Raw genomic sequence first — 14850 nt, forward strand, 5'->3', positions numbered from 1 at the left:
TGATAATGATACTAAATAATTATCTTGAATTTGAAATATTATTATTTAATTTAATCTATGAAATATTATTATTTAATTCAAGATTAAGGTTTCTAGGATTATCTTACAACCTATAAATAGGGTCCATTGGGAGTCTTATTTCATCCACCATATATATTCTCTGAAGAGCCGAAATTCTCCTCTAGCTTCATCTCTCCTTAAGTCTTCTTGCTACTAGAGTTTTTGGTACCACTCATTATAAACATCCATTCCTTTAGTGCAAGCTTTCCAAATTCTTGAAGAATGAATTTGCTTTGATTATCTGCGATAATAATCAAGAGGTATGTAACCCAAATTTATGTGAATTTCGATTTCATAGCCTCTCCTAGGGTTTCTTGATATTCATAGTTAGTTTCTATCAACAGAGAAAAGTCTGCAATAAGTGGGGAAGTTTTGGATCTAAATGCCTTTCCACCAAGCTAGACACCTTCACTTCAAGGCTCCTTCAAAAGAGTACCAAAAATCAACACTCAAAGCTCCCCACAAGCTCACACACTCAACTATGGAAGATGATACTCAAATTAGGGTTTTTGGACATAGGAGGTTGGTAAGGAGGCCATCCAAGGGACTTAAAGCCTTTAAATACGGTGCAACACCTAAAAATTAAGGTTTCTTCCCCAGCTGCCAACTCGCCAAGTTGAGGCTCATCAACTCACCGTGTTGGTTCATTAAATCCGCGGCTAAAAAGCACATTGACTCGCCGAGTTGAGACACCCCAACTTGCCAAGTTCCATAAAAAAAAAATTACACACTTGGCAACCATCTCATATCGAAAATCAAGCGTTACATGTTTGTTATTTAAATTTTTTATTTAGTTGTTGGACATGTCATGAGTATGATATTTATTATTGGACATGCCATATGTATAGTTTGTTATTTTTTTTAATAGGTGGACCAAATAGTTATTCATTTTGCTTTAAAGCTATGCCCAAAAACAACTCTACGTGGAGATTACTTTCACAATTAACTTTCACAATTAATTTGCTTGTGGATTTGACATATTATTTGATGTCTAGGTATTTTGTTTATATATTCTTAACGATATTATTTTTCAATATGACTTCATGTAGTTTTAAATTTTCAGACTCATAAGATTAAAAAGTTTGTGCTGCATACAATACAAACTAACCATGACATACTGACTTTAATTCATACATAAAATGTATTTTTTTTATCCATGCTATAACCAATATTTTTTTAACTAACTTTTTGTTCATTTAAAGTTAATGGTGTATTTCATAAGATATGAATTCCTCGAAAAGTAGGATTACACATGTCACAAAATGTGACCAAGTCTAGGTTAATATTATTACACCTGTCACAAAATGTGACCAAGTCTAGGATAATATTATTACTTTATCACCGGTCAAAGTTTACTAATACTTTTTAACTAAAATACATGGCATGCAATATGAAAATGAAGTATGCAAATTGTAACTCGGATTTGATTAATTTTTTGTTTTAGCAAATTTGTATATGTTATATTATTGGGTTTAATGCAAAAAATAACAATTACTTTTGTTGATTTGTTTATTATAGATTTTACTTTCGTTTTTTCTTATTACAACATTGTATATTGAAAAATCTACACAGTTATAACAACTCTCACTGCTATAATCATGTAGTTTTTCAAAGTGTAATGTCCTAATAAGAAAACTATGGGAAGTACAATGCCTTAATAAGAAAAAAACTAAAAATACAATGATTTAATTGAAAGAAGTATAAGTAATGTGGTAAACAAATTAATAAAAGTGCATTGCAATTTCTTGCATTAATCTGTTACATGAAGAAATAGTGGAACTATTAAAGCAATAATTCAGTTTGCATGATGGCTTTTGTGTTTTGATGTTTTGGTATTAAACATTTGAGATTTTTGTCTTTTAAAGGCATCATGACCTTTTTTATGAAACCTTTGTCATTGATTATCTACATCTATTTGATAGAATACCCTTTTTTGAAACGTTGACAATTAAATTGGTTTTTACATGTTTTTAACACTTAAGAAATGCATTAACATTCTAAATACCTATTTTGAATATTCAAGACATGGTTTACTTGACACAAAAATTACATAACTTCTTGCAAGGAAATCCATGTTCCCAACCTTTTACGTTGGTTATTATCTTGATGAAGCAACAGGTTGTGGGGCACCGGATGTCTCTAAATTCAAGAAGCAGTTAGAAGTTGTATGACAAAAAAGGTTTTGGTGTTAGAAGTTTACTTATTAAAAAGATAAATAAGTGTATAGTCTCACTTGGGGTAAAATATGTAGATGTAGAAACATGTTTAGAGTAGGTTTTTCCGTTCAAAACAAGACATTTACGAATGTTCTCCATCCAAATTAGAGGGAACCAATATTATTATCCCAACAAAGCCGACACCAACTAAAACAATGAAATGCATGATTTTCTTTGAGTTTTTATTTTATTATTTTTGTTTATTTAACATTGTTTCTTAGTTGATTGGGATTTACTACTTTATTGCTTGGTATGACTATTTAAATGAATTGTCTATGCCCTCCAAAATTACTGTTGTTAGGCTTAAACGATACTTTACTTCAAAGTTCCTGATGAAATATATGTCAGGGAATGTAACTTCTATAGTCAGGAGAGATGAAGAAAAATATTTAGGTTTAGATGATTTTTACCAATCTAAGTTTGTTCATTATCAGTTAGATTAGTTATTACGATTTTTAATGAATAATGTTTTTTTTAACCATGGCTTACACAGGTTTAAACTTAATAATCAATAAATTCATAGCATTGTAAAGCTTTTTCTATTTACTGTATGCCACGACCACTGGTACAACAACAATAAATTACTTAAAATATTGAAAATTTGAAATGTAAAATTGGTAAACATTCCTGCAACCATTAACAAAACCGAAACGACGGCGTTCCTTTTCCAAACACAGGTTTCCCTCGCACATTGTTATTCCTCACTCCTACTGACCTGAACGCCGACGAACAGCAGCAGCACCCAGTAACCATTCGTATGCCTTTTATCTTTCCGGCTTCTGTGTAGTCGTTCTGTTTTCTTGCATATCGACACCTGAATTCGTAAATCCTTTGACTTGATACTTCTTTTTAATTACATTTTCTCTTTGCGAAAAGGGTTTTGTAGTTGCAGAAATGACAGGGATTGTGAAGCCACAAAGCGGGTTTGTAATCACACCCCACAAAGTATCGATCTGTATACTTCTTCAGGTCTATGCTCCTTCCGGTCAGTTTTCAGTACCATTCCCTTTCGCCTCAATTTCCCAGCATAATCGTCTTGGATCGTTCTTAATTGCACTTACAAAGGTATAATCTTTCTTCATTTTTCTTCAGTTTTATACATATAGAAATTTAAGGAAATCTTTGTCTTTCTGATACGTAGATCACCACAAGTTATCCCTAAAATCATTTTTTTCACAGAATATTATGGAAAAATGATCTAAAAAAACTCAGTATTAGTAGTTGATCTTCTATAAAAGTTAGAACAAATTAACCACAGTAAAGGATGTAGTAGTAACCAGATTACCAGAATGATTCATTTAATATCGGACAAAACTGAAAACCAAAAGGCTCATATAAACTAGGGCTTTTGAGGGTGCTTAGATGTGCTTTGTCAAAGTGATTATTGTGACTGAGTAAAAATTAGATTATCTGCCCCTTAAAACCAAGGATAGTTAGGTAATCTTACATAACTCCTTACCTGATCAACCAAAATGTTACTAACTTACTATTTTAACAGTAAACAAATAGAAAATCAAAATCAAAATTTGTTTACTTAGACACTCAAAAAATGATAATTATGATTTCAAATCACATTAATAAGATTAACATCTTCTGTTAAAGTTGTGTTTCTCAATATGTTTACTTTCCCTATCTGCTTTGAAGTCATGTGATGATATCTTGGAGCCAACATTGGATGAATTCTTGAAGCTACTCAAGGAATTTGGTGGATTATTAGATAATTGGCTAAGTGATCATGTAACCAGTAGGCTGTCTTCATTATCATCACCTGATGACCTCTTTACCTTTTTCAATGAGTTACGAGGTGAGCAACTTTTTTCTCTATAACTTGACATGACATGACATGACAGACTGTATAGTGTTTTGTATTCATTGGACTGGGACTGAGACTGATGTCAACTAGACAAAAAAATACAATTGTTTGTCTCACACAACTAGACTCGCTCTGATCTCTTTTATGTGCAAAAGACGTAAATGCCCTCCCCATCCTCATCATCACATATATTATGGTCTAAGAGATTTTGATGTAATGGTTATAGGCATCCTTGCGGGTCCTGAAACAAGCATTGTTGATGATGACCAAATAAATTTGGATCCAAATAGCAACCTTGGAATGTATATTCGTCGTTGCTTGCTTGCCTTTAATATTTTGTCATTTGAGGTATGCTTTTCCTTTTCCCCTTAGTTTTGTAAAAAAGTAAATCTAGTTAATAAACGTTTCTGTTTTTCTCTTTCTTTACATGCAGGGCATGTGCCATCTTTTAACAAATATAAAGACATATTACAAAGAAGCATTCTCAAACTGTCCTCCATATGAAATGACTCATTTAGATGATCCTAGTAATGATCCAGAGGCACCATTAGAATATGAAAACATGGATTTGGAAAACTTTGTACTCCAAAACTTTACAGAAGAACTTGAATCAAGAAAAAGGGTTCCTTTTCATAATCATTCATCAAAAGCACTCTTTAGTCTAATCGAAGGTAAACTTTTTTTTTTTGTTATATCATATAATAGTACCAGATGGACTAAAGACACATTTTATAAATGCAGATATTACGGTTTCCCGTGGTCAAAAAGTCAAACATAGTCACAGAAGTCCAGAAGGTAGCCCATATATGAGCTCCCCAACCTCTGCACTACCAAATATTGAATCCTCTGATGTAATCCTACAACGTACAAACTGGCAGATACAAGGATACTTATCAGAGCAAGCAGACATGATTGAAAAGTAAGCTATTTTATAGATTTTATTTTACTAAAAATACTTACTTGATGTATAAATTTGTGTTTTGATAGGCTTGGAAGCTCTTTTCCTATGAGTGCCTTTGAATCTGTTTTAAAGCTTCTCCAAAAAGTAGCCCCAGAGTTGCATCGTGTATGTTACTTTGTAATTTGTAATCTATATATATATATATATATATATATATATATATATATATATATATATATATATATCCATTTCATCTAAGTCAAATCTGTAAGTCACCAGTCAATCCATTAATTTATATTAAACTTTTACAGGTCCACTTTTTGCGATATCTGAATAGCCTTTATCACGATGATTATCCAGCTGCATTAGAGAATCTTCATCGTTATTTTGATTATAGGTATCTGTAAAGCCTAAAACTCAAAATTACAAACCAACCCAATGAGCTCTAGATTATTATTTATTTATTAATTTATTTTTTTGAAGTAATTAATACTTGATTATTGACACTGTAGTGCAGGAATGGAGGGATCTGATTTTGTTCCCACATCATTTGGTTGCACCAGTAATGGAAGATATGAAATTGCTTTATTATCTTTAGGAATGGCACATTTTCATTTAGGTCACCCTAAGCTAGCTCTTGAGGTAGATATTTTTTTATATAGGTGTTGACTTTTTGACTAAATATAGAAAGAAACATAATCTGGTGAATCTTGTTCTTGCTGTTCAGGTTTTGACTGAAGCAGTGCGTGTGTGTCAGCAGGTATACTTTTTATGTTTGTTCTATATTATTTGGTAACTAAATGATTTTTTTTTTTATATATTTGTTCCATGTATATTTATTTATTATTGCGTACATTTTGCAGCATAGTGATGACACATGTCTTGCCTACACATTAACAGCCATTTGTAGCCTGTTATCTGAAGTTGGTATATCAAACATGACTGGAATTATGGGAGCATCAGATTCACATGTGACAAATATAGGCACATCATTGTCTGTTCAACAACAGTTATTTGTGCTTCTTAGAAGATCTTTAAAAAGAGCAGATTCCTTAAAACTAAAGCGCCTCGTGGCTTCCAATCATTTGGCAATGGCTAAATTTGATTTAACGGTAGGTAACAGATAGAATCAGGGAAGGAATGGAATGGAATGGTTGATTCCATTCCATTCCTTTGTCATTCTATTCCATCCAACCTAACAAACCCTAATTCTGATTGCAGCATGTTCAAAGACCTCTGCTTTCTTTCGGTCCAAAAGCTTCTATTCAGCTCAGAACTAGTCCAACTAATGTTTGCAAGGTAATTTATATCTTAAATTGTTAAATTAAACTTCCCAAAATTCTATTTTAAACTTTTATTGATACTTTCTTTTTCTTACTACTTTAGAAACTTAGATCAAGTGCTCAATTGATCCACCATTTTGAGAATGAAAACTCGGTAATGACAATTGATGGTGCTTTAAGTACTTCATGGCTTAAGAATCAAAGAAAGCCAACAACTTTGTTGGTGTTTCCTCAAGAAAATGGATCTGAGGACAATTTTGACACATTTTATCCATGGTTACAATCAAGTTCTGTTCCTGGATCTGTACTACAGCTTGTAGGTTCTTCCTATTTAATTCGTATAACATCTTGGGAGCTATATGGAAGGTACTTTTATTGATTTTCAAAACTACAATTTGTGTAAAATAAATTTCTATTAATGCTTTATGACCAAATTTGTGTTCCTCAGTGCTTCACTTGCAAGATCAAATGCTCTGCTTTTTGCGACCTGCTTTGCTGACTCATCAAGGTAATGATTATTGAAGAAAGTTTCATCATCATTATTATTATTATGTCCTTTTATGTAATTTTGTCAATAGATGAATTATATCCTTTACAGTTGGTACAGTTCAGCTGATCTTGCTTTGGCATACGGGAAACTCATCCAACATTTAGCTGTCTACAAAGGGTACAAAGGTAATTCCAATTTCCACCACACTTGAAATTTCTATCATTTTTAGATTTCTAATATACAAACACAATTACATTCTATCTACAGAAGCCTTTGTAGCACTTAAAATAGCAGAAGCAAAGTTTTTGTCTGTTTCAAAGTCTGGAATCTTGCCAGTTAAGCTGCAGCTGCTCCATGAACGAGCTTTACACCGGTATGAATATGATGATCTCTTTTTATACATCTTTTTTGTCAATCAAAATTTGTTTTTTTTTTAATTATATATAATATTATATGGGAATCATCTTGTAGGGGGCATCTGAAATTAGCTCAACAAATATGTGATGAACTTGGAGTATTGGCTTCTTGTGTAGCTGGAGTAGACATGGATCTCAAGACTGAAGCAAGCCTTCGTTGTGCTCGGACATTGCTTGCTGCTAACCAATTTAGTCAGGTATTTTTTTATACTCTCATTACCAATAATAGGCAATATGCTTTATTTCTTACCCATAATAGCAACCTACTTATAATAGCAATATTTAACATATTGGTAAAGAAATAAAAGTATGTTGCTATATTAATTATGCAACTTGTGATGCAGGCAGCTTCCATAGCACATTCTCTCTTCTGCACATGTTACAAATTCAATATGCATGTAGAGAATGCAACTGTTCTCCTCTTGCTTGCTGAAATCCACAAGGTAAGAATATGATGTATGAAATCTCAATTCATGAATGATGATTTTTGTTGTAATTTTTTCCTTGTTATGATTCTGCAGAGATCTGGAAATGCTGTTTTGGGAATTCAATATGCTTTGGCAAGCTTATCATTTTGTGAATCGTTTAATTTGGATCTTTTGAGAGGCTCAGCCACTTTAACACTAGCAGAATTATGGCTTTTACTTGGATCAAGGCATGCAAAAAGAGCTTTAAATCTTATCCATGGTGCTTTTCCAATCATACTTGGTCAAGGTGGTTTGGAGCTTCGATCTCGGGCCTACATCTTAGAGGCAAAATGTTACTTATCAGACTCCAGCATTTCAGGTTTTTTTTTTTTATAATGTTTTTCTGTTTATCTTTATTCTCATGTAATAATTTATATATATAAGAATGTCTTTATGTTTTTCTTTTTTCAGTTTCTGAAGATCCTGATATTGTTCTTGATTCTTTAAGACAAGCTTGTGAAGGACTTGAAGCTTTGGAGGTTAGTTAATTCATTTATGTTGTACCAAATATTGAATGTATTGAAGTTGTGCTGATTTTTTTTAAAAAAAAATTCAGTATCATGAGCTGGCAGCGGAAGCATATTACTTGATGGCAGTTGTGCTGGACAAGTGTGGGGAGGTAGAAGAGAGAGAAGAAGCTGCAACTCATTTTAAGGAACACATTATGGCTTTTGAAAATCCTGTAAAACCAGAAGACCCTCTTCATAATTTGCTGTAATACTGTTTGCTGGAATCCTTGTGTTGTGCAGTAGTAGTAGTGTGTAAATTATGCTATAATCAAACTCTTTAGATGGAAATTGAAGGATGTTAGTCTTTATCTTTTCCATGAAACCTTAGAAAGGGCAACTAGTGAACTTTACATTAAAAGTTAAAACAACTAGCAAGATTGCAATAGAAACGGGAGATTTTAACTTTTATGCATGTCATAGAAACTGTTGGTGATTTTACTACTGTTACTTTGACCATTTTGATTTAATTTGAATGTATAAGAGTGTTAAATGGAGTCAAGTTTTAACTGTTTCTATTTCTGAAAACCGTTATTTTAGCTTTATCCAATCTTTTAAAAATAAATACTTGCAAGTACGGCACCTTGTGGAAAGATCTAAAACAATTATTATACGAACCTCCTACTTTGTTTATGGGAGTTGATTTTTCCACCGGGCATTTTGATAAATCCACTTAAATCATAAATATATGACAACTATGCCCTCATTTAAATATGTATTGTTTTTATTTTGATATCTAATTATTCGTGGACCAATTCCAACAAAAAAACATTTAATGGATAGTTTATACTTTGTTACCCTCTTTTCATCTACTCTCTTTATTTAAACCACCATATTTTATTTTATTATAACATTTCACCCCTCATTTTAGTATTTTTTATTCTTTTTTTTTTGGTTATTTTTTATATCAACGGCCCTTTTTTAAAAAGATTATGATTCTTGTAAATATTAACGACTATGATTTTGTTTATTCTGAATATAAAAAAAAATTAATTTTCTTGATTATGATTAGGGATGTTATTCGGCCGGTTTAATCAATTATCAATTTGTTCCATTTGGTTTGATTGATTTTTTGACTTCCAATATATTAACTGAGCCGAACCAAATAAGGTTTGATTTAATCGTTTTCGGTTTTAAATGAATCGATTTAATTGGTTTGGTTTCCGTTAAATCCGAATAACAAACATTTGAACAACTAATCAAGTGAGAATATTTATTAATAATAACAAAATAGTGGTTAAACTAAAAGCCCAAAATAACATGCAATAGTTGAAATTAATAATGTGTATAGTTATATCATATAAGAAGTTTGAATATATTTGATAGACAATATTTATTGTGATTTAATTTGATATGTATGAGTTAGAAGGGGTGTTGTTTTTTCTTGTTAAGTAGTTTACTGTATAATAGTTTTATCATAGTGTGTTTATAAGCTCTTAAAAAAACAAGTGCTGATGATTAAAAAAATCACTAAAGAAGAAAAATAAAATAAGAATTAAAATGAGGGGTGAAATGTCAAAAAGGAAAAATATGATTGTTTAAATAAGCACCAATGAGAAAAACAAAGGGTATAAACTATCTATGGAATGTTTTTTGGTATAACCGGAAGTAATGGGGTCACGGATAATTAGGATCCATAAAACAAGAAAATACATTACAAATTTGAAAAGGGTATAGTTGTCAATACTGTTATAGTTTCAGTGAATTTATCAAAATCCTTATGTGGAAGATGTTGGTCGAATGGGTTGAGACCATGGGCTTAATGTCGCGGGTCGACCCATCGGTGTTTTGGAGTACTGTCCAAGATACGCGTTATATGGAAAGTTTCCAAATTCTTTGTTTAGGAATTGTAATCCAATATGAATTCTAGATCTATATATGTATGCGTTGATCATGTATAGAGGTAGGTCAATTGTTAGAGTTTTTGTGATACTGAATTTCTCTAATACAATCAAAGTGTTAGTTTGGTTGAAGGAGAAGAAGAAAAAGTTTACAAGTTAGCGAAAGCTTTATATGGTCTAAGACAAGCACCAAGGGCGTGGAACATTAAACTTGATGGCATCTTACGAGGAATGGGTTTTAAACGATGTTTGCAAGAAACGACGGTTTATAAAAAGGCTTCAAAAGGAGAATATATCATTGTGGCAGTGTACGTAGATGACTTATTCGTAACGGGAACGTGTCATGAAATAACAAGCCAATTCAAAAACATGATGTCGTCAAAGTTTGAAATGTCAGATCTTGGCTTGTTGACTTATTACTTGGGCATTGAGGTTTCTCAAGAAAAGGGTTGTGTCACTATAAAGCAAGAGGGATATGCAATGAAAATTTTAAAAGAAGCCGGGATGGAAGAATGCAATGCCACTCAATGTCCAATGGAACCGGGACTAAAATTATCGAAAGCCGAGAATGAACCAGAAGTTGAAGCCACTAATTACAGAAGGATAGTTGGATGCTTACGCTACCTCCTTCACACTCGTCCAGACTTATCTTACTCGGTCGGGGTAGTAAGTCGTTATATGCAAAGCCCGAGAGAATCTCATGCTCGCGCGATCAAGCAAATTCTTCGTTACCTTCGTGGTACAATTTCGCTTGGAATTAAATATGAAAAGTGTGACGAGTTGAAACTTTTGGGTTATAGTGATAGTAGTCATAATGTAGACATGGATGATGGTCGGAGTACTACTGGTCACATTTTCTTTCTTGGTAAATCCCCTATTACGTGGTGCTCGCAAAAGCAAGAAACTGTTGCTTTATCTTCGTGTGAAGCTGAGTTCATGGCAGCTACTTCAGCAGCATGCCAAGCAATTTGGCTAAGGGAGTTGCTCGCGGAGGTCACCGGATTAGAGAAACAGAAGGTGTTGATTCATATAGACAACAAGTCAGCGATCGCGTTGTCTAAAAATCCGGTGTTTTACGGGAGGAGCAAACATATTCACACTCGTTTCCACTTCATTCGAGAGCATGTGGAAAACGAGCAAGTTGAAGTCGAACACGTGGCGGGAAAAGAACAAGTAGCGGATCCCCTAACAAAAGCCTTAGCGCGAGTAAGGTTCGGTGAAATGAGATCGTTACTCGGTGTGTGCGAGTTGCCGTCTCAACCATTCAGGGGGTGATTGCTGGTCGAATGGGTTGAGACCATGGGCTTAATGTCGCGGGTCGACCCATCGGTGTTTTGGAGTGCTGTCCAAGATACGTGTTATATGGAAAGTTTCCTAATTCTTTGTTTAGGAATTGTAATCCAATATGAATTCTAGATCTATATATGTATGCGTTGATCATGTATAGAGGTAGGTCAATTGTTAGAGTTTTTGTGATACTGAATTTCTCTAATACAATCAAAGTGTTAGTTTGGTTGATATAATCCTTTAGAAGAATCAGCGGCCTTTGTTTATTGTTTTTGTGAGAAGTGGCTGGTGTATTTTGGCTTGGTTTGTGTTGTTGCACGCTAATAACGAGGAAAATTAAAGAATGATAAAATTACGCGAAAGGTCTTTGTGGTTAAGGATTGAAACATTTGGTCCCCGACTTATTTTTTTATTTTTTAGAAGTTTTTATTTTTAATTCGGACCATTCTCATTTTAATTTTGTAACTCGTTTCGTTCTTGTGCTAACATTCTATCATTTTCCTCTGTTAGACACCCAATGTGTCTTGCATGATAGGGGTATTTTTGTCATTTTACATTGTGCTTGTATTACTATCAATATGAAGCTGAATCATTTATAACCATTTATAACGATAACACTCAACATGATCAGACACTAAAAACACTCACAAACACCGATTCAAAGCCCTTGATCGAGAAAACTCTACACTTAAAGACGACGATGTGCCTTGGAGGATACATGCTACCATGGACGAGACCGGTGTTGGTAATAGATAAGGTAAGTATTGATATTTTCCCTCGGTTATTAATCAGTCAAGAGTTTCCCTTAATAGACATCATTTTCTTCTATCCAATATGTTAATAAGGTAAAGCTAACTTAAAGCATTCATCTTTCCCTTCAACCTACATCTAGACATCCTACAATATTCTCTGTTTGATTATACCATGGTGGCGAGTTCACATAGTTTCATGGAAGAAGGTATATCAAAGGCAAGCAACATTATGTTGATTTAATAGACATGTATACCTTTTCCATTCACGACAATGACGAGACAATGGATGAACTTGGGTATATTGGTGAAGACGTTAGGGAATTCTACTATCATTTTCTAAGACCATTCAACGATTTGAATTTTGGGTTGTTTTGTTTGCTTTGAATTCTGATCATGATGTTCGCGTTTTGGGTACTTTGTTTGTAAATATAAGCTAATAGACGTATATACAAAGCATGAGAAAACCAATTTACATACGTATTTAATGTCCCACAATCAATGTAAGGTTAGAATTGTTGAAATTAAAGAACCTCCAACTTGCTGTAAAAGGTTGTTTTGAATTGGCATGAATTCTCAGTTTTAGTTGGATAAAGTCTCAAGGCGGAAAAAAGTATTTGCAATGAGAATCTGCTTTAATGTATTTGAAATTGTTGAAAATATAGGACAAATATACCCCCAACGTGTAAGGCACATGGGATGTCTAATAGAAGAAATCGATGGATTGTTAGCACAAGATTAGGTAGGTTACAAAATTAAAATGTGAGGATGATCCGGGTTTAAAAAAATTTAAGGACCAAACATGTACTTCATTCTAAACAACAGGGACTGTTCGCGTAATTGTCCTTAACAAGAAAAATGGGGAGACACTCGCTCCTTTTGACTGACCCTTCTAACAGGGCTTTTTTGCTTTATCCTCCTTTCTCCTCAATTAACACCATTGAAAGCCGAGTAAGGAGAATGAGAAGGGAATTTGAGAGATAAATATGGCGACTCGGGAAGAATTCAAGGTAGTGGTAGTGCCGTCGGATCGTCACGGCATAGACCCACGACCACTTACATCATCTGAAGCCACCACCGAAGAGAACTGGCACGACTGCCCTTCCGATCTTGCCTATAACGACGACGAGTTCCCAGCTCTTGATGCTTTGCAATTCTTTCGCCTTGAATCTACTTCTGATAAATCCGGCAATCGCATATTTCGAATCGTTGGCAAATACTTCCCTGGTATTATCATACTCTGTTAACTTTTGTGCTAATTGTAAGGGATAACGATTGAATAATTTAATTTCTATCAGGATTTACATCTGTCGATATGTAGTTTCAGTTAGTGGTTTGGGATTGGGGATTATGATTATGATTTTATCTCATTCAGCTTCCACAATAGGTCTTTTAAAGTTACAATCTACCTTTTTGTGATTTGAATGAACCCTATTATGTCCTAAAATTGTTCGACAAAGTAGAATTCGATATACAAATTTGTATTTGTGCCATTATTCGACATAGAAATTTGTACGAAGTTATGAATACTTACTTCCTTTTCACCTTTCTTGCTCATGTGAATAGTCTTAAAAGTTAAATCCCATGGTTATCAAAAAGCCTTGCTATGTTTCGGGAACACCAAATCCTGTAGAGTTTGAAAAAAAAAAAGTTTTTCTGCTTTCTTGAATGTGTCTCTTTCTCTTACACCGAATCTGAATGTCATATTCTTTTTAACTTCATCATGAATGCGCCTCTTGCTACACTTACTATTGTATGTTTGTTAACTTATAAACTCCAGCCCCAGTGATCCATGGCGAATGGCTAAAGAAGTACATAATATACAAAATCTCCACAGAATTGCCACAAGGCCCGTTTTGCATTGTCTACATGCATTCCACCGTTAGAAATGAATACAACAACCCCGGAATCACCATCTTGAGATGGATCTACGAAGAGCTTCCTTCAGACTTTAAGGACCGCCTTCAAGTTCTCTACTTTGTTCATCCCGGAATCCGCTCCAGGCTCCTTATGGCCACCCTCGGCCGCTTCCTCTTAAGCGGAGGGTAAGTGTCACTCTGTCTCTCTATCACTGTCACTGACACTGACACTGAAAAAGTTTATTGTTCCCTTTTGGCAGGTTATATTGGAAGGTGAAGTATGTGAGTAGGTTGCAGTATCTGTGGGAGGATATGAAGAGAGGATCGATTGAGATTCCGGACTTTGTGGCTGAACATGATGAAGTTCTTGAAAATAGACCGTTGACTGATTACGGGATTGAACCAGACCCGCTTCATTTCACGGGACTTCCTTCCAATAGTTTCTCGTATGGGAGGTATGAAGATAGGTGGACATCTCGTGAGCCCATGTCTTAAATCTTGTCTCAATACTGAAAAATTGATAGATGTGTCATGTCATGTGTGTACAACAAGTATGTATGTTAAAGATGTTAGTTTTGTCTGAATTGCTAATGTGGGTAAAGAATAAAGTGTGTAATGTTGCTTGTTTTGGGAAAGTTGGTTGCTATTTCATGCAGTTAGTCCATGTACATGTGGTCTCAAAATGATATATGACAAAGCTCTCAAAATTCCGTCTCATGGACTATTTTACTGTGAAACTGAATCTTAATTAAGACTTACATTTCTTTCCCAAATGCTTTTCCTAATCGAGGTTTCCAATTTTAAGAATCAACGACTAACATAAAACCGAGATTACTTGGGTGACCAAATTGTCAATCATAACGAGAAAAAAAAATGGAATATTCAAACTATGCCTTTTTTCTCACTTTAATCATTAATTTTATTATTATTATTATTATTATTATTATTATTATTATTATTAT

At 33.7% G+C, this 14850-nt stretch overlaps 2 protein-coding genes across 4 annotated transcripts; both read left to right on the forward strand.

The window, feature by feature from the left end:
* Positions 1-2886: 2886 nt before the first annotated feature.
* LOC145074232 (anaphase-promoting complex subunit) lies at positions 2887-8561 on the forward strand. 3 transcript variants are annotated; one of them, XM_079020644.1, is made up of 21 exons: positions 2887-3031; positions 3153-3341; positions 3921-4080; positions 4316-4437; positions 4523-4760; positions 4831-5008; positions 5077-5155; positions 5302-5387; positions 5503-5632; positions 5718-5750; positions 5854-6102; positions 6212-6289; positions 6377-6639; positions 6722-6781; positions 6872-6948; positions 7031-7136; positions 7235-7376; positions 7524-7622; positions 7701-7965; positions 8058-8125; positions 8203-8561. In XM_079020644.1, exons 2-21 carry the CDS (start codon positions 3171-3173, stop codon positions 8362-8364), a joined length of 2766 nt encoding a protein of 921 aa, XP_078876770.1. In that variant the 5' UTR covers positions 2887-3031; positions 3153-3170; the 3' UTR covers positions 8365-8561. The 3 variants fall into 3 exon arrangements, with proteins under 3 accessions (XP_078876770.1, XP_078876772.1, XP_078876771.1); XM_079020646.1 differs by having other exon boundaries at positions 6881-6948; XM_079020645.1 differs by having other exon boundaries at positions 2897-3031; positions 3163-3341.
* A 4361-nt stretch (positions 8562-12922) lies between these two features.
* LOC145074764 (SEC14 cytosolic factor family protein / phosphoglyceride transfer family protein) lies at positions 12923-14605 on the forward strand. Its single transcript, XM_079021095.1, has 3 exons — positions 12923-13256; positions 13810-14074; positions 14149-14605. The coding sequence occupies exons 1-3, from the start codon at positions 13016-13018 to the stop codon at positions 14381-14383; spliced, it is 741 nt and encodes a 246-aa protein (XP_078877221.1). The 5' UTR covers positions 12923-13015; the 3' UTR covers positions 14384-14605.
* The last annotated feature ends 245 nt before the right edge of the window (positions 14606-14850 follow it).

The sequence above is a fragment of the Lactuca serriola genome, chromosome 9 (assembly GCF_051521515.1).
Source record: "Lactuca serriola cultivar US96UC23 chromosome 9, Lser_US96UC23_V15, whole genome shotgun sequence".
In the NCBI taxonomy this organism is placed as follows: Eukaryota; Viridiplantae; Streptophyta; class Magnoliopsida; order Asterales; family Asteraceae; genus Lactuca; species Lactuca serriola.

Bases quoted from the DNA above. Each gene is read 5' to 3' on its own strand.
- LOC145074232 (XM_079020644.1), top strand. From the start codon at position 3,171: ATGACAGGGATTGTGAAGCCACAAAGCGGGTTTGTAATCACACCCCAC. The intron at 5,751-5,853 runs GTATACTTTTTA...TACATTTTGCAG, and splicing joins CAGTGCGTGTGTGTCAGCAG to CATAGTGATGACACATGTCT. The intron at 6,103-6,211 runs GTAGGTAACAGA...TTCTGATTGCAG, and splicing joins TGGCTAAATTTGATTTAACG to CATGTTCAAAGACCTCTGCT.
- LOC145074764 (XM_079021095.1), top strand. From the start codon at position 13,016: ATGGCGACTCGGGAAGAATTCAAGGTAGTGGTAGTGCCGTCGGATCGT. The intron at 13,257-13,809 runs GTATTATCATAC...TATAAACTCCAG, and splicing joins CGTTGGCAAATACTTCCCTG to CCCCAGTGATCCATGGCGAA. The intron at 14,075-14,148 runs GTAAGTGTCACT...CCCTTTTGGCAG, and splicing joins CGCTTCCTCTTAAGCGGAGG to GTTATATTGGAAGGTGAAGT.